Source organism: Cariama cristata, unplaced genomic scaffold (assembly GCF_000690535.1).
Source record: "Cariama cristata isolate BGI_N322 unplaced genomic scaffold, ASM69053v1 scaffold17972, whole genome shotgun sequence".
In the NCBI taxonomy this organism is placed as follows: domain Eukaryota; kingdom Metazoa; phylum Chordata; class Aves; order Cariamiformes; family Cariamidae; genus Cariama; species Cariama cristata.
In genome coordinates, this window is record NW_009603449.1 from 10,038 (window position 1) to 29,277 (window position 19,240).

The 19,240-nt window shown below is 37.0% G+C and overlaps 2 protein-coding genes across 2 annotated transcripts in view; one reads left to right on the forward strand and one right to left on the reverse strand.

The window, feature by feature from the left end:
- Positions 1-2,145: 2,145 nt before the first annotated feature.
- On the reverse strand, positions 2,146-9,074 carry RSBN1L (round spermatid basic protein 1-like). Its single transcript, XM_009695215.1, is given in 5 exon segments — positions 2,146-3,001; positions 3,004-3,345; positions 3,434-3,542; positions 8,400-8,567; positions 9,055-9,074. Coding segments are annotated over 5 exon segments (945 nt in total). The 3' UTR covers positions 2,146-2,695.
- A 3,751-nt stretch (positions 9,075-12,825) lies between these two features.
- Positions 12,826-19,240, forward strand: part of PPM1B (protein phosphatase, Mg2+/Mn2+ dependent, 1B) — a 31,939-nt gene continuing 25,524 nt past the window's right edge. Inside the window, exons 1-3 of the mRNA XM_009695211.1 lie at positions 12,826-12,889; positions 14,297-14,323; positions 17,037-17,128. Of these exons, the coding sequence (XP_009693513.1) occupies positions 12,826-12,889; positions 14,297-14,323; positions 17,037-17,128 (183 nt within the window). The remainder of the gene's footprint in view (positions 12,890-14,296; positions 14,324-17,036; positions 17,129-19,240) is intronic.

The following is a 19,240-nucleotide window of genomic DNA, read 5'->3' on the forward strand; positions in this document are numbered from 1 at the left end:
TGAGGCCATATCAGCCAAGACCACTGAGCGGGTCTTCAAAAAGAAACAACGTTCTACTCTTAAGTGTAAAGTTATGTTTGCTAAACCATTTTCAAAGATTTATTTTTTCAGTCTGGACAGGGCCTATGATGCAGAAAGTTGTGTGCCGTCAAGGGGGATGTATATACTTCACTAAAATCTGTCAGATTTTAAAAAAAAAAAAATACTTGAACTAGAATGAATGATCAGCATACAGATCACCAGCATACAAGTAAGTTTTTGTTTAATTTTGGTTTGGTTTTGGTTTTTTTGTTGGGTTTTTTTTGGTGGTGTTTTTTTTTTTTTAGTAAACTAAATAGTTGGTGGGTTTGTTGGGGTTTTTTGTTTCGTTTTTGGGGGTTTTTTTCTTTTGTTTGGTTTTTTGTTTGTGGGGTTTTTTTAGGAAAAAAGCAGTATCTGTCAAGGCTGGCTTTGATAAAGCTGGAGCCTTCTGCTAACCCACTTGGAAAGCTGCATGCTTGGTGCAAACTACAACCTGCAGCTCTCCTCTTTTACTGTTCTCGAAGGGCTGGCACAGAGAACAGGGACGGAAGGCTACATAATTGTGTATGGATGTTCATAAAGCCAAAGAGATTATGGATGGAAGCTTCCAGACAATCCAGAAAACAAAGGGAGCTAAGACTACATTTCTACTACCAGGAAGGCTCAAATTCTTACATGAACCAGTTAATTTTTCAAATCAGAATCTGCTAGTAATAACTTACTATGTGGCACATGAATCACTTGCTCATGGCATGAGGGGAAAGCAAGATCCCTGAGGCTGCAAAACTGGTAGTAATCTCTTAGCCAGCATTAAAGAAATAGCTGTAAGACTTAAGGACATATTAGCCATATCCAAGAGATTCATGTTTCTATTGCTTCTCTAATACATAATTATGGCTATGTAGGAGTAATGTTTAGCAATTCAAATATTGATTTAATTAATAATTCCTCGACAGACCTATTTTAGATTTAAACAAAATCAGGGCACTTATCTGTCAAATGGCTGATTTTAGTGCCAGGTGTAAGTACGCAGAAACATTTCGAATTAACCTATAAGCAAAAAACACTTGCAACAAAAGGGCCTCAAGTAGTTGAATTAAACATCACCTGGAAATCACGTCGTTCTATTGCTACAAATGAAGCCAAAGTGATCAGTAAGTGCATTAAAGGTTATAAACTGGGTATGTACAGACATACAACTTTCAGAAAGTTACAGGGAAAAATACAAAAAAAAAATTCAGGTACAGAGGGCTTTGGAAATAACAGGCCTAGGATCTTAAGTTTTAAATACTTAGTTGAAGGGCAGGCTGTAGGGCAGTTTACTGCTAATTGTAGCTACCTGAAAAAGCAGTATCATTCAGATGTGTTTGAACTATACAGTAATATGTTACACAAAGAATTAAATAAGTTAAATGAGAGAGTTTTTGCCATTACCACATCAGATGCTAGCTAGCCTTGAAATCCTCTTCCCTCAGAACACAGCTTAAGAGAATTCAGGCGTTCCATATGTGGTGAGAGAGGAGAACAGTTAACTTGGACACCACTTACTTTCTCAATGAAACAACTCTTGCTTCCAAACTGGGACTCATGAGGAATCTTCCTACTAGACACATCTGCAACTATCTTTATTGCCTGGCGCTACCAGCATAGGGAGCAATTCAAATCCAAACGTGTTTCCGTGAATTACAGATCACTGCTAAAGCTGAGGCATTTAAATAGTCTTTGTTTTAATTTTAGTCCGATAACTGATTGAAGTTGAGGAGGATTTCTGCTGTTTGTTGGTTGTTTAATGCACAATGGAACTGTCCTAACTGTGGCTTGAGCAGGGGGAAGAGCCAAGCCTGGAAGGGAGTTTGCTCCCTCATGCCAGCTCCTCTACAGAGATGCACACAGTTACTGGTAGCGCTCCTGGAGTTGCCCAACTGTCCTCCACAGCAGGGGAAGGTTTGTCTCTCTGTTCCACATGAGCATCTGACAGCAGGAGTTTGGGGAGTGCCTTTAATGAGCAACTGCAAGGAATCCTGTGAAGGGAGGACTGATTTTGCATTCTGACTAATCTCCATTTACAAAGAATGCCTCAGCTCTACCTCCATTTGCTACAGCTCCTTACCCCACAATGGTGTAAGGGCATCCTATGCATTAGTGCAGGTAGAAACATAACCATTTCGAGAGGCAGTTTAACTGAATTATTTTTTGCAGACCCAAAAATAAAACCAATCTGTTATTATGAACCTTTATTAAGCGGCTCACATTTCAGTATAAATCACACTAAAAAGATTTTTAAAAAAGATATTTACACTACAGTGCTGACACATTTAAAATGAAAAAATTGGTATAAATAAGCTCTATGGAAAAGCCTGGAATTGTCAAAAAGAATTCTGGCTCATCTTACAAAAAATATATATGTTAAATGTCAGCTCTACTCTAAAACCTACAACTCAAAATTATTTAAAGACTTCTTTATGTTAAACCTGCAGTGTTTACAGTGCATCTGGCCCTAAGTGCTTTGATACTTCACAGTTATGGACAGGCACTGAGGAATGTTACAAAGCTACATAACTATTTTCTGTAACAGATGCGAAGGCAAGTCACAAACTTGCCTCCCAGAATTTATGAATCTTTACATTATTACATCATTAAGTTTAAAAAGGAATTTAAAACCATATATACAAATTTAGCACAAAAAATCATCCTCTCTTTGTCCATGCAATTTTGGATATGATGAACTATGTTGTCTTGTATCATCTGGATGTATGTGACCTCCAGGGCATAACTTGCCTTGTAAGTCCTTGTTGCCAGGTTCAAATTTAGAATCAGTTTCCAACTTAAATGCCGTCAATTCAACATGATCCAATCTAGTCTGAACATTCTGGCCCCTGACGTCATTAGGTGCCAGTGTCTTTTCAGCAAGATCAACATTCATGGGTTCTTCTTTTATTCGGTGAGATGCAATAGGTTCATGTTTCATCGACATAAAAACAGATACTTTGTCTGCAGAGCATCTGAAAATTTGGTGTCTTCGGAGGTATTTTTGCTCATTGTACAAATTCTGCTGTCAGTCTGAAGTCCAATAACCGAAGACTTAGAGTCTGCAGAGGTCCCTGCTTCAACAATACTTGTATTTTGAGAAAGTTCTTCCTCTGAATGATACAGCTTGAGCCGGATGTGCCAAGCCAAACTGCACACAGCTGAAACTGTTTTGAACTGGTGCACAACATTCCTTGGGATAAAATAAATGTCATTATCGAATAACTGAATTCTGGCATATCGAATGCCTTCCCTTCGCAGTTGATTAAGTTTTGCATCATCAACCCACTGGACACACTGGAAATAAAAAGGGAGTGAAAAAAAAAAAGTGAAAACTCTGATTTAGGACTCAGGACACCTGATCGACAGTTCATAGCATGCTTACCTGTGAGAGTGGAGGCTCATGCAAATCTAATTGCATTCGCTGAACTACCTCTAAGAAGTCTTCAGCATGAAAACAAATTACATCTTTGGTTATACGAGGCTGCTCAGACCTACAGAAAAGTAAGAATTGCAGTCAGAGGCTGCAACTAACATGCTACAGAGAATAATAAAGAAAAATCTGCAAGCAAGGATAAAGCAAATGATAAAAAACCCAACAGTTCTAGCATAACCTACATTTTGAAGAAAAAAGGTTGACTAAAATGGCTAATTCTCAAACACAACTTCACTAAACTGGTTAAACAAATTAACCACAATTTCTTTACAAGTGGCAGTAAAAGCAGCAAGGGAAGTCAACAAAACTGACTATTTTTAATCTTTTATTTTTAATTGACCTCTGTCTGCCTTGATGCTGAAAGACAGATGCCCCAGATCTGTTGGGCTTACTCTGTCAACATTCTAGCCCGATACGCCCATCAGGTACCTCAACGTATGCAACAGTCTGACTAGCATTATGGCACACATTGCTCGGTACCTTAGCTCGAACACCTTGTTCAGAGTTAGCGGTAGAGCTGAATCTACATTAAGCTGCCACAATGCTAGGAAGCAGCAAATACTGACATCCTATACAAAACATTCCCTCAACACGCATTCCTATTTCTGCTCATTAGAGCACTACAGAAGAGCAGAATCTGAATTAGGGTTTGTCTCCATATTCAAGTCATTACAACTCATCTCTTGTCCCACAACATCTCTCCCAAAGAAACGCACACTATTTATATAATTCCTCTAGAGACAATTTCCAGAATTAGCTAACAAAAGGCAAAACCAGCTACGATCCTTATCACTTTCTGATCTAAAAGCTAAACTCAGTTCTTCAGCAGAAACATATAAAACTAAGCTCCGTGTGTGTGTTTGAGGGATGTTCGGTTTTCAAAAGTTTTTTTTTTTAAAAACGTCGTGATATGAAGATTTAATTTATCTAGGCTAAATCTGACACTGGAGTGGTTTTGCAAGGAAAATGTATCAGCCACCTCCACCCCTGCCTCAAACAGGGCCCTAAATTCATATTCACTGGGGCCAGCAAAACAGTTTGACACGTTTCAGACTTAATTTAATGGTTGTTCAAGCACACTTTTTAAAAGCAAGATGATAATCAATTTACATAGAGAGATATACCGCTATTAACATTCTAAGAAGCAGGCAATGATGTATAGCTCATCAGGCTTTTTAAACTGACAAGACATGTTTATTTTATTTAGGTCATGACCTCAATAAAGCAAAAAATAGCCTTGAACTGGTTATTTGAGGGGGGAAAATCCCAGATCAACTAATGAAAGTATGCTAGGGAGAATTTTCAGACCACATACTATACTTTCAATTTCACAAGAATTAAAATGTCTCTCTATATTTTGGTCTATATACTCCTGAAGAGGATTTAAGCACTGAAAACAAAAAGCTTACAGAAACATCTCTAATCAATGGCATAAAAAAAAATTAGCTACATTAATCTACTTCTTATAATGAAGATATGTTTTTTATTTTTAAAAAAAATATACATCTGCATCTGGAGTTAACAATATTTGTAAATGAAGTTAAGAATTAAAATAAATACAAAGAATATTTGCATACTAAAAGAATTTCAGTCCAAAGCAATGTTTCCACAGTAGTGTCCTCTGTATGTTTTACACATTATATAGGACAAAGTATTGCTAATGATTTTAAATCAATCCTTTTCTCAATCCCTATAATATATACATATGCAACAGTATGTGTTACCAACTCTGTCCTGCAATTCTGTCAACAAAACATGACATTCCTTTTGCAAACACCACAGAGAAAAATTATTGCCAAGTCATTTTTAATTCTACATTTGCAGATTTGATATTAAGCACAACTTTTGAAATTATATTTTCTAAAACCTAAAGTTTAGAAGGTGTCATCCCTCCCACCAAGCAAAAGAGTAGCAGAATAGTTCAGTTATATGTCCAAAAAGACATTAAATCCGAACAGAACTATAACATGACTTCAGAAAAATCCATTTAAGGCCCTGCTAGACCGCTGCTAGAACTATTTTTGGTAATAACTTTTTTCCTTAACCTCATTCTTCAAAAGGGTTGGACTCTTTTTGCTGTAACTTTTCAAAACACATTCAAGACTACAGGTTTTACTGTGAATATTTCTGACCTAATGCTTAAAGTCTGGCAATATATAACAAAATTTTACGACCATAGACAGAAGCACCAACAACTTCACACTCTGGAAAACAAACTTGAAAGATGCTTGCTGAAGCACAGGACAGAGGAGTTTCATTTTGCCAAGAATAATGCCATGAGGTGCCTTTTGCTGTCCCTGTAAAAGCCCACCCAAATTTCCCACACAAAAATCTTTCAAAGTTTCCATAATTTAAAATTTCACTGGCATTTCCTAAGTTCTAAAGCACGCTTGATATCATTTACAAAAACGGCATTAAGTAATCAGCATGATCACAACACCAGCGTTTATCAGACTTCAATGCAGTGCAGTCGTTAAAATGCTTGCTAGCAAGAGCCAGAGCTCTTTTAGAGTTTGTAAATACTCACAGAAATAAAAAAAAAATCATAATCCAGTAATTTTACAGAATATCTCAAATCAAGAGCTTGTCATATTTGGGAAAGCAAAAGTTTTTTTTTGTTCTTCCAAATACTATGTGTTTTGTGTCCAGTTCTTTCGCCTATCCCCAAAAACCTGCTTTTTGCCTTTCAACACTTCTGTTCCTGTCTTTTCCAAAAGACACCAGTTATCCTACCTAACATTAACATTCATGCCTATCAACTACTACATAAATCCCACTTTCTTTAAGTCTATAGCAACTTTTTGATTACAAAGCTTTTTTTGCACACCCAATTCATTCTTATACTAACTAAATGCAAACTGGCAGCTCAGTTCAGCAAGTCCAGGAGTTACTTTATTCTCTCTTCACAGAAAACATGAACTTTATACATGGTATCTCATCATTAAAACGTGCATTTTTACTGCCATAGTGCTCTATTCACCCCTGGAGTATCTCCAACTTTCACTTTTGTTCAGCTACTCAAACAGATTTAGAACAAACACACACCACATCCAGATTTTTCAAGACTTCCATGCATGTTGTTTCTTTTAAAATACATCTACCCACAGCTTATGAATTACAGTAAAGCTAATACCTGAAATTATTTTAATGTGCTACATTAATTAATGATGCTTCATTATCATAAGCCCCAATTAGTTCTCTTCATTTAAGTACAATGAAGTGGCTTTTCAAAATTATACAAAAAAGTGGAAAGGGAAAGGAGAAATTATCATTTGAGGTCAAATCAAGCTCAAAATACATAATTTTTATTGTGTTGATTGTGTTACATATCTTCCTCCTCTACATATGTCAGTCTCAAATTTTTTATTCTGCATTAAGATACAATTTCAGTCCTTACACTGAAGTGAAATGCTGATAGCTACTTCTTTCCCCCCCAACTGAAGTACTTTCAAGTTTGTTGGGCAGTTTTGCCTATTTTCAGATCACTTTTGAATCTACATAATTTTTATTTTGACTAATTCCATTTATTTTTTCAAGTTTAAAAGGAATTTTAATGGAAGTTGAATAGACACCCTTTTCCACAAGTTCCAATGTATGACAGAAGATGATGGTTTAGATCTGAAAAGCAAGAAAACTTATTTTTAGAATGTAAGTGAACATGTAATGATTTCCAAGGGAGGAAGACCTTGTTATGAAGGTATAGGATGAGAATAGGAAGTTCCCACAGACATTTAAATTACTACCAATTTAAATTTTTATTAATTTCCTCAGGCACTCAAATCTGGCGAGTAGGGATTTGTTTGGGATTTTTTTACTCTGACAAAGCTTTGAGAGTCTGATTCTCTCTCATATGTGCAAAGTTTAAATTACAAAAAAAAATAATCAGACCTACACAATATCTCAGCTCTTGCTGTGCTACCACTGCTCAGTCTTAATTCACTCCAGCTTCTCATAATCAGAGCAAGAAGGAAGTTTAAGGCTCCAGGTATCAGCAACTTGAAAATGAAGAAAACTGCAAAACCTCATCGCCCAAAATGCGAACACATTAACATCTGACCAATCCAGTTCTTCCCCAATGGCAATTAATCAATTTTCAATCTCAATGAACTCATGCTCTATAACACAAATCTGCATCATTTCATCCAAAGGGAATTCACCATCCTAATTTCTAGACTGATACAAAGAGCAAAAGGTGGTTTTAGTGTTTACGTATGCAAAGGTAACCTCCAAAACTAAGGTCATTTTCCCAAACCAAGGTCAGAAGGTCCTCAAAAATGCTTCTTAGATCTAGGCCGGGAAGCCCGTACGATTATGAACTTTTTATTTGGCTAAAACGTAAACAGCTTCAAATGAGATGCATTCGTTTCCTAAGTCTCATATGGGAATTCCAAAGACAGACACCAAAGAATACCACACAACCTCCAACAGGACTCTTCCTAGGTGATCTACCATAAACAAACCAGGGTTATAACAGCCATGACTTTGAAGCTGAAGCATAAAAATTCTGCTCATCTCCACACAACACAAAGAATCACCAAAAGGTTTTCCTGTGCACCTCTGAGGCAGAAACTCAGGTCAGTCCATATGTGCTATTTAAAGCAAAACAAAGTGTGAAGTGTTTTTACATCCAACATTAACTCAGTTACAGCAATTCAATTATAGCTACTAAACTGTCATTGCAAGGCACCTTTCTAGTTTCAACCACACACCAAAACTGTATGCAATCTAGCAGAGGGCAGACAAACACATTAAGTGCACAGACACAGAGGGGAAAAAAGAGTCCAGTATCTATTAAGTCTTCATTAAATCTGTAATACTAGATTGAGCTGTTCTGTGCTCCTTCTACCAATTATAAATGGAAATTCAAGCAAATATTTTTTCAAACACCTAGATGAATAAGTCAATCAACACATACCACTCTCCACAGTGCACAGCCTTCAATACTCCCACAGCAGCTGTAGTCTGTCGTTCAAAACCTTGTCCTATGTGATCTGCATGGGCTCGTGTCCGGTCCTCAAATAGCATTTCACGGGGTTCACTAGTTCGAGGTAGGTACTGCAAGTTTTTTATTTCATTGGTAGTTCTGTATAAGAAAAACAGTATTAATGATAAAGAAATTTCTCTTAATTTAATATTCACCATAGCCAACAGGATTGTTTTTCTCCCTTCAGTCAGAACATATAGTCAGATCAGAAAAACAGTAACACTTAGGACAAATTAAAAATGTAATGAGCTATGCAAAAAAAAAATCAGAACACCTATGTAATTTAAAAAAAAAAAAACACACCACCACAAATACCTGTGATAGAGATTGCATATTCTGGTTTGTATGTTTCTGAATAATTTATTTCTGTTTTTAAACAGGGAGTATGTGTTTTGAACACTATCCATGAAATAACTTTATTGTGCATGCTGCATCTGCAGAATTATGATCAAGTTAAGGCCTTTCAGTCTTGACTTCACATTTCAATATCTTGGACAGGAAGAGCTGCTTGCCTTAGGCTGGACTTTTCAATAGTGGCAGGACAAGAGTCTGGACCGTTAGTATCAAGCAGTCTAGTATGTCTTACTCTGAAGTTGGATAATGCATTGGTCAGTTACAGATTTGTGCCGAGGAGGTGGCATTGATTATTCCGCTTCTGCAATGAAAGAAGGGTTCAAACGTGGTTTGTGTCTTGGGGTTTTTTTTTGTTGCTGTTGTCTTGATTGAATGTTTGTACTTAATTTGCAGTGATGTAACAGATTTAAAAAAGGCACAACTCTTCTTACACTGTGCAAGTCAGACTCATTTATGTTGGAATGGACCTCTAGCACTCATCTAGCCCAACCCTTGTGTCTGACTTCCTCAGATTTCTCTGTGAATCAGCAAGTCACCTGTCAATTATGTAAATACATGGTTTAGTGTTTTACTGTGGTTCTGCAGACCTGCTGCAGAACACTTATCCTGGTCTTTCAGACCTATTTAGGAACAATTTGTTGATGATATGAGTTGGTGATTTGTTGCCCTATTCTCAAAAAATAAATCTGAAGCTTTTAGTAAACAAACATTGAAAAAGGTAAGAAAAGAACTTGTGTTAAATGCCTAAATTTAAAATAAGGGAGAACTCATTTTTAGTGACATACTACTTTGTGCTAATGAGTAAAATTAATTCTTCAATTATAATACTAGTAGTATATTGGCTAAACATTGGTTCTCTTTCTTCAAAATCTTAGGTGTTATTTTTTTAATAAAAACCTGGCTGGTGGTAGTTGGATTGATGATTGAAAAGGAGCAAACTAAATTTTACTCAAAACAGCTGGTCTTTCTCTGAATTTAGAGAACCAAAAAAAAAAAAGATTTTGCATAGAAATAACTAAATTTTATTAAGGAAGGATCACTTTTATACTGGGTCAACGCTTTGTAGTATTGAAGTGCCACATGTGTATCTGTTTTGAATAGCCCAGTAAAGAAGTGAGAACATGCTTATTGGCTACAGGAAGTATGAGTGGATACAGGTGAACAAAAGGAGTTTCAGTTAATATCGTGGGATATAAATCTTGTCGTAGTATGGTCAATAGGGCTAAACAAGAGTACGGTGCAGTCTTCTGGGTGGTATAATAAAGCCACACCGAGTTGCAGAGTTTGAGTTAAGGACAAAATGTGTCTTCAGGGTTAATAAGCCTGAACAGGTAATACCTGATTTAACCAGGTAGGCCCATTTCACTTGGGTGCCAGTACACCAGGCTCCTACTTCAAGAAAATGGTACAAGAGCATGAATATTGGCTTATGCAGAGCTACCTTGGTTCTTAGACTTTAGCCTTCATTCTCTTCCCATGGAGGTGCTAGAAGCAATAGTCTGTTTGCTTTGCACTGTCTGGCCCCAGTGCTGCTGTACTTGGGGAACCAGGCTGCGTATTTATGTCTCTTCTGTATCCCTTTTTGTATAGTTACTCTGTAACAACTCGGATAAACGGTTTGCAGATAACAAAGGGGATTGAATTTCCCAGACTTGATAGTGTTTGGAGGAAATCTTTGTGAAGAAAACCTGAAGCTGTTACCTGGAAAACTAAGATGAGTGACATTAAGACATTGACTATAGTAGAGTCTTTCTTACTGAGAATGGTGCTGCACTCCTTTGGTTAAGTCCCCAGCTGTGGTGCCAGTATGAACTAAGGGCTGCTGGCTATCAGAAGTCACACTGGCAAGCACAGAATTATGTGCAGCTAACTAGGAAGAGCACTGCATATTTTTTTTAAGCTTTCACTTGGCTACAAAAGTGTGTGAAGTTGACTTCTGCAACTTATGTAAGGGTGAAGAGGCATGATAAAGGCTTGGTGACTGTAAAAGTGCATCCACCTGGGCACTGATAGCTTTGTACTGTACACTGATTGCAAAGCTAGATTCAGAGTCCACTTTTGAGTTTTTTGTGAAGTTCATCTTGAATATCTGAGGTATGAACTCTTACTTTGTACCTACCAAACTGCATTCCAGAAAAATAAGAAGCCACAGCGTAGAAGTGTGCAACTTGTCTGAGACAGACAGATGGTTGCCATATAAGCTGAGCTTGAAGATCTGCAGTTACCTAGCTTCATCCTTGTTTTAATAAGGTGCAAGAAAGGAGAATATAAAATGAACCTCTGAGAAGACCACAAACATATATGTTTTTCTGGTGTTAACAATGTAGCTAAAAAGGTTATAGCTCTTAACCTAGCTCCTGGTGCTCCTTTCTGTTTTTTCCCCTGCTGTCTTCCCTTTTGAAGGTTATTGCCTCCTTCGATCTGCTGTCTGAGCTGCAGGCTTCTAAACCCACTGCAGTCCAAGTCACAAACTTTCAAAATACTAAAGCTAACTTTGCACCTCTTCAGTGAAACAGTTCAAAGACTAAGGGCTAAAACGTCTCAGCCAGCAGTTCTGAAGGAAAAGAAATTGCTGGCACAATGTAGTGGTGAGTAGCTGAGGCAGAGCAGAAGCGATAATGTTTTCAGGTGGTGCTGCTGACATTGAAAATAGATGTGAATCCACAGAGTTAAATTACGCCTGTGATTGTTTTGTACCTCCAGACCAGTTTAAAGTAGCTGAAGCACATTCTCAAATCTTCATCTCCTTTTTAACTTGCTGGTTTAAAAGTAGGGGTGGTGGTGGTGTGTTTTGTTTCTTTTACCCCAACTGTTGTAACAATAGAGATGCAGAAATTAATTACAAATTCACAGCTGTAGCTTCTAGGCATGTATTCTACCTGGTGATGGGGATAACTTGCAAAATTTTTTAAATTCCTACTTTAAAAGTCTGTTGGGCTTCTTTTATGTCATTCTGACAGGAAAAGCTTTTGATAGTAGGCTCTATATTAAAAGTTGACATTGATACTTAATTTCATTGTGTCAGTATCTTTGGTCAGCTGAGATCCTTCCTAATGGTGACTTCCATGACCACAGATTATTTAAAAACAAAAAAAAAAGTTCAAAACAAATAAACCCCATAGTGAGTGGATGTGAATGATAATCACTATCCTTCTATGTATTTCATTTTTAAGTGAAAGTAAAATATTCAGCTCTCATTCTTGGATTCCAATAGTTGCTGTTTAACTCTGCCAGTACTTGTGGCTACGTAGTTAGAGTAGCTGTTAACAGCCAAGCTTCAAGTAGAACTCTTGCTCAAAAATTCAGTAACTATTTGCCAAATGTAAATTTATGTAGTGCCAGTGTTTTTAAGGTCAGGAAGTCAAAAGTGATCCTGAGTTTTCTGGGATCAAAATTAAAGATCTTTAAAGCTGGTTTCACTCATCAAACTTGTATTTAGTATGCATACCATATAAATAGTACAATGTAAGTGTGGTGATAGTATAACGATAGTGTATTATAAGTGAACACAGATTGTAAGTAATTTGCTAATATTCTATCACTCTTCTTGTGTAAATTGAAGGGTGCAGGGAATCTTTACACACACTGTAGATAGTTTTGACATTCATAGACACATGTAATGTGTAGTGTGTGTATACACATACATACACACTAGAGAGATTGAGTGCAAGATGGAGACAGAGGAGCTTTCTACCAAGGCTAAGTTTGAATTTTTTACTTAAACCATTTCTTCCTGCACTTTCAATAAGCTCTGAAATTGTTTGTCACAGATATTTTGATTATTTATTAATCATTTACATCTTTAATATCTAGTGCAGTGTTTTCTCTGTTGAAATGTCATTCTTTTTTTATAGCAGGAGCACATGTGTTTTGTAATGGGAAGCTCTGGCACTGTTTCTTTTCCACAACACTGACTTATTAAAAATGACTGACCCGTTGAGTGAATCCTTCTGAGGAAGAGACATTTTACAGTACACTTTTATGACCTAAGCCCAAAAGATTGATGTTGGATCATTCTCATTATATGAAAAGATATGCTATTGCCTTTGGGACTGTTGGCCATCAAGGTATTAGTCTAGTTCTGATGTTCTCTTTGAAACTGACACGTGATCTGAAAATTATTTTATAGTATCTACAAAAACTTTGATTATGGCTTTTAGACCTTTATAATGTAATTACATTTTGACTGCCTTCATGACAACCAGCAAGTAAATATTTCTGCCTGTTAAATAGAAATCTATATGGAAAGCAGCATGCTTTTCTTTTAAAGTAGCTGCCTGTTTCCTCTTAATGCTGTAGTAGAAAATCATGGATATCTGTAACTGAGCAAGAACCATTTGCCATGTTATAAGTAGATCTTGGGAGAAAATCAGTGGGTGTGACTGGTTTGTGGTTTGTTTTTTTTTTTTAAACGAAGAAATTCTAACTTATACACAGACCTGATTTTAAGACTCTTTGGTATTAGAGCAGCCATATAGTAAAGAAAGTCTTCACTGTGTAGCTGTGGGGAAAAGAATACTGATCACAAATTTTTCTTGCGTGTCAGAAGACATGGCTATATCTTCATATTTCCATACCACAAAAGGCTATGTGTCTTTGTGTCATAGTTTAACCCCAGCTACCGACTAAGTACCATGCAGCTGCTCACTCACTCCCCACCCTGGTGGGATGGGGAGGAGAATCGGGAAAAAGTAAAACCTATGGGTTGAGATAAGAACAGTTTAATAATTGAAATAAAATATAATAATAATAGTAATGAAAAGGAAGATAATGAAAAGAGAGAGAAATAAAACTCCAGGAAGACAAGTGATGCACAATACAATTGCTCACCACCCACTGACTGATGCCCAGCCAGTTCCCAAGCAGCGATCGGCCAACTCCCCCCAGTTTATATACTGAGCATTGACATGCTATGGTATGGAATATCCCTTTGGCTAGTTTGGATCAGCTCTCCTGGCCACGCTCCCTCCCAGCTTCTTGTGCACCTTCTTGCCGGCAAAGCATGGGAAACTGAAAAGTCCTTGACTTAGGGTAAGCACTACTTGGCAGCAACTAGAATATCAGCGTGTTATCAACATTATTCTCGTACTAAGTCCAAAACACAGCACTGTACCAGCTACTAGGAAGAAAATTAACTCTATCCCAGCCAAGACCAGGACACTTGTTTCCTGAGCCTGAATTATTGTTTATGTTCCCTGTATATGAGGTAAGGATCTCATGTAGCATTTGTATCAGCCAGGAGACATCAGAGAAGAATATATGTTAAGACTTCAGAGAAGTAAGTCTTGGGTTAGGTTTTTTGCTCTGGGAAGGGAATGTCAGCTTTTGTTAGAGGCTCTCCTCTCTGATCTTGGAAATGGCTTAGCTATTGATGTAAGAATAGGGATGAAGTGTGTACAGTAGAGTGGTAGCTAGAGCCACTGCTTTAGCAGCGTATTACTCGGATTCAGTTCCTTCCATTGCTGGAGAGGGAGAGAAGGCCAGTATTTCTTCCTCTAAAGGCCTTCCAAAAGCTTTTGAGCCTTGGTGGTTATTGACACTTACCAGGTGATTGATTTTTTTTTTTTAATTATTATTCTTTTATTTTTTCCTAGAGTTGGAAAAACTGGAAGAAGAGAATTCTAGATTTCCATTCTTGATCTAAAAATATATATATTGTTTTAAAGAACAGTCTGTGGACCATGGATGAGAACTAAGGCCTTCCCCATTTCCAAGAAAGTTTTGGGAATTGCAGTAGACATGACCTTCCAGATCTTGAAAGTTTTGACTAATAGTTTTATGTGGGGTAAACATTTTCACTGGAAGGAAATTAAATTGTTTTCTCAAGCTAATGTGTTATGCAATTGAATTTCATTTTAAAATGGTATCTTTGGAAATTAAGTGTCAAAGGCTGAAGGGATACTGAATTTTTGAGCTTATGTGTATTGCATAAAACCATGACTGAATTACTCGCTGAAGGTGGGCACTTCATCTGTTCCTCTGGCTGTGTTTTCTCAAGACTGTATCTTGCTCTACAAAGATGTTTGGGGCTTAATGCCTTAAGTCACTCAAGAAATGTTGAGTGGTTTTGACAAATGAGAGAAAGCATAATGAAGTCTTCATTAACAACTTCAGCAGTAGAAGAGTATTCACTCTTAGCACATTTGATACTGTATTGGGGGGGAGTGGTCAGTAAACCAAAGGGTAGACCTTAAAGTAGATAAAAAGATCTTGACAGGTTGGACAAATAGTCTGACGGTAACCTCAGGAAGTTTAATCAAGTCATGTACCTGGAACAGAGTAAGCTTGTCCCTCAGTACAGGCTGGATGATGACTATCTAGGAACGAGCTTTGCAGAAAAAGAACCATAGGGTCCTGGTGGACAACCAGGACAAGTGAGTTGAATATTAGGGAGCAGTGTGTCTGTAGTGACAGAAGTTTGGACCATGTTAGAAAAGGTTTATCCAGCACATTGGGAGAAGTTACTGTTTCCCTCTGTTTGGAACTGATGAGGCCGCATCTGTAATACAGTGCAGAATGTTGACCTCCCCAGTACAAGAGAGCATAGACATAGTGGAGCAAGTTGAGCAGTGGACCACTTAGGGACTGGAGCATGCGATGTATGAGGAGAGGTGAGAGCTGAATTTCTTCAGTCTGGAGGAGAAAAGGCCAAGGGGTGAATCCAGTTGCTGTCTTCCAACTATGTAGTGGGAGGGTATAGAGAAGGTAGAGCTATGCTCATCCCAGAGGTGTGTAATGAAGGCCTAAGAGACAAAGGACACAAGTTGCACTGATGGGAGCTCTATTTTCATTATGAACGTGGTCAGACATGAACTGGTTGCTCAGAGGCTGTGGCATCTCCATCCTTGGACACGTTCAGAACTTGACAAGCATCTGAACAGCTCGAGCCATCTTTGGTGATGGATATCATATTGATTGAACTTTGAATAGGAGTTTGGACTAGATAAGCTCTAGAGGTCTCTTCCAACATGAATCGTTCTATGATTCTGTAATTTGTGAATTCTGACCTGACTTAAACGTTATCTAGGTGCTTGTGTCAAGATTGACTTGTATCTAACCTAGTATGCTTAAAATTAGAGATGGAAACACCAGGTTAGACCTATGATAGGCTTTGCCTTCTGTAGGATTTTTGCAGGTCAGTTTGGGCCGAGTCCCATTTTTAGGCGCTCAAGTCTGTTTACTGATCTAGCCTGAGATGTTAAAAGAGGGACAAAACTAGATGTGAGTGCCAGGGTACTGTTTTTCTAGTGGAATTGTTTTCTTTTTGTAACCTTTCATTTTGGAGAAAACAAGTAGGGTTTTGTTTGTCTGTTTTTAAAAAAAGTTGCTTTGCTAAAAAAGTGAAGTTTGGTATGATACCACAATTTTCATTTAAAATAGCTCTGATTTAATAAACTAATTTGTACATAAGTAAATACACAGCTGAGTTTACTGCTAGAGATAGTTGTGTGTGGTGGCACTGTAGATATGAAGTTCAAATTACATTTGTGTATAACACCTGATAGGAATATAGTGTAATCACCTGTATGCCATGTCATTTACTTGTTATTTTCTGTAACTTCCTAGTATTTTTAAAATGCCAAAAGTTTTTACTGTTAAAAATGAAATTTTTAACAGAGCAGGTGTTCATCCATTTTAAGTCTTCTTTATGCCTCACTGTCACTGGTAATTTTAATTAAAAACCTGAGTTTCAACAAGTCAGTGAAATCACTGTTTCTTCTGTGCTTACTGAAATGGCTTGACTTTTTCAGCTGGTCTTCAAACCAGTTGCTGCCTTGTATCATCTACATAACATACACAGTGGTAGAAAGATTTCTTTTATGTGTTTGGTATCTTTTACAGGACCAGCTCTAAGTTTATTCCTAGACTTACTGTTTTCTTACTGATTGCAAGTCAATCTCTGCATCCTTTATTAAAGATTTGTAATATTAAATAGGGTATTTAGAATACCGAGAATATAACTTTGAATAGTATGATCTTTTAGGTTCACTCCTGTGCTGTAAAAAGTGAAGCTACTTACGAAATAGGTAAAGCTAAGATGTGAAATGTTTTTGGTGTTTTTTTTAAACAGTATTTTTTATTTCATATGTATAAAACACAACACTCATACTGAGCTCGCAGGCTTTTGCAATTAGATAGATTTTGATCTTTTTCCTTAGTCATATGATTTCTTCCATACTTTTGATTTTAAGAACATGAGGACACAATTAAAAGAATCTCATACAACATCTGAAGTGTTCAACGACTTCTGTAATTTTGGCAGCATTTCAGTCCTATATTACTTTTTTTTTTTTTCTGGTAAGACTGTTTTTGTGTGCTTTTAAAATAGCTTTATATTGTGTGTAATTTGTGACTAAGTGGTCAGCTTTTAGAATCCTTTCACGAATCCGCTTTGCTGATGTTAGTTGAACTATTAAACTGTGTGGAACTTGTTCAGCTCTTAACGGAGAACATTGGTTGCTGAGAACACTTGTTTATGGTGGTGTGTAGCATTGCCTTGCTTTGCTTTTATGACACGATTTGACACTGATTCTTTTTTGTTTGTTTTTTTCAAAGCAAAATCAGATCTCTCAAGAGAAAGGGTTGTGAAAAGCATTTTGGCTGTGTATCACTGAGTAATGAATACCTCATTTCCGTTGCTGTGTTTCTTCGACTGATTCACAGTGTTGCAAATACTCTTTTCAAATAAAGAGGAAAAATAATGATGCAAATTATTGTGAGCAGAATGTAACTTCCTACTTTCACTTGCAAATTATAGTGTGAAGCTTACAACATAATGTTGTGTAGTCGTTTTATCTTCATCTTTGCTATCCCAGGTAATATCATTAGAGGCTAATGGATGGTGAATATAGAGATAAAGATAGTATTTGTGGTTTCTTGTGCGTGGCATTCTTTAGATAATATAAACTGAAACTGATTGGGAAGGTGAGGGAAGTTTGGGATGGATAGTATGTGTTTGAAAGGGCTTAATGACTTTTTCAGTTGTTAAAAGAACGGAAGGTATTTTGAGAATGTTAGATGTGGGTTTGAAGTCATTCTGTAACTTGTTTTTTTGTATTAGATGTGCCATTATCTGCAAAATTGGTACTTCTGGTTTTGCTTTATAAAATCCTGTTTGAGTGCTGTTTTTATGTTTATATGGAGTAAAATCAAATGAGCAACAACCTTTGAGCATATTTGCTTAATTTGGTTTTACTGTAGATTCTGCAGCTGAGGGTATATGTATCTTGTAGATGAAATGCCCAATTTGAAGAGCAAAAAAGGCTCAAGACACTTTCTTTGGTGTGACACAATTCCTTTTTTTTTTAATAGCTGTGTAAGACAATTTACGAAGTACAAGACTTGTGTGTTGTGACATCGGACTTGATAGCAGAAGATTGGTAGAGACAAATAACTCAACACAAGTGTAGAGTTCCCTAATAAATGAGAAATCATCAAAAATCATGATAGTATTTCATAGCTGAACTAGGGGGGGTAATTGCACAGTGTTAGCATTTTTACTGTCCATGCAAAACCTCAATTTCTAGCTGACTGTTTAAGAAATCATCTTCTCTAGCAAATCTTTCTAAACATGAAGTCTCGTTAGTGTTTTATTCCGTGTCAGAACAGATAAATTGAAGAATTGTAATTAGAACATAGCATAGTGCTCAAACATAAGAGCTGTTTTAAATTCTGGCATTTCTCAGCTGATTTGACTTAGCCAGGTGCTTTCTCTGCCTTTTTTTTTTTCAAAGAAAAAGTACCTCAAGTTACATGATACTTGGGTCTGTTACAGAACCACATTGTTCCTTTTGCATCATGTTAGTAGCACCTGAATCAAAGACCATTAAACCTGAATTAAGACAGACAATAGAAGTAGACTAAAAGGTAAACCAAATACTTGGGGAAGCTTGTTGAAATTTGTATTAAAGTAAGAATGGGGGAGACAGTTCAAAAGAGGCATAGCTGGTGAGCAAACTGTTGGGGTCTGTGTAATACTGGGGATCCTCAGCACTTTGTGGAGGTCACTGTAGTGGAGAGGTGGTGTAAAGTTTGGATTTTATGGAGGAGACTTTTAAGTTTTACCCTAAAAAAGGAGGTGTGGTGTGGAATCTAACTGTAATGTTTTCCTCATTGCATTGTACTATTTCTTTTTATCTCGCTTGTCAGAGTAAGCTGTGTATACTGAAAATGTGTTTGGATGAGGGGAATGGCAGAAGTAAGGATTTCTTAACCTCTTTTTCTGACCTGGTAACAAACTCTTAAACTAGAACTAGATTGTCATGACTCTGCAGGCTTGGTAGGTACTAGTGTGTCAGAGACCTAGTGACTTGACTGTTCAGGATCAGTCATGGCAGAATTATCTCAAATCCTTTTTGAATGAAGATTGCTATAGTTTTCACATCCAGTCACTAAGGGTTTCATGGGGCAGTCATTTT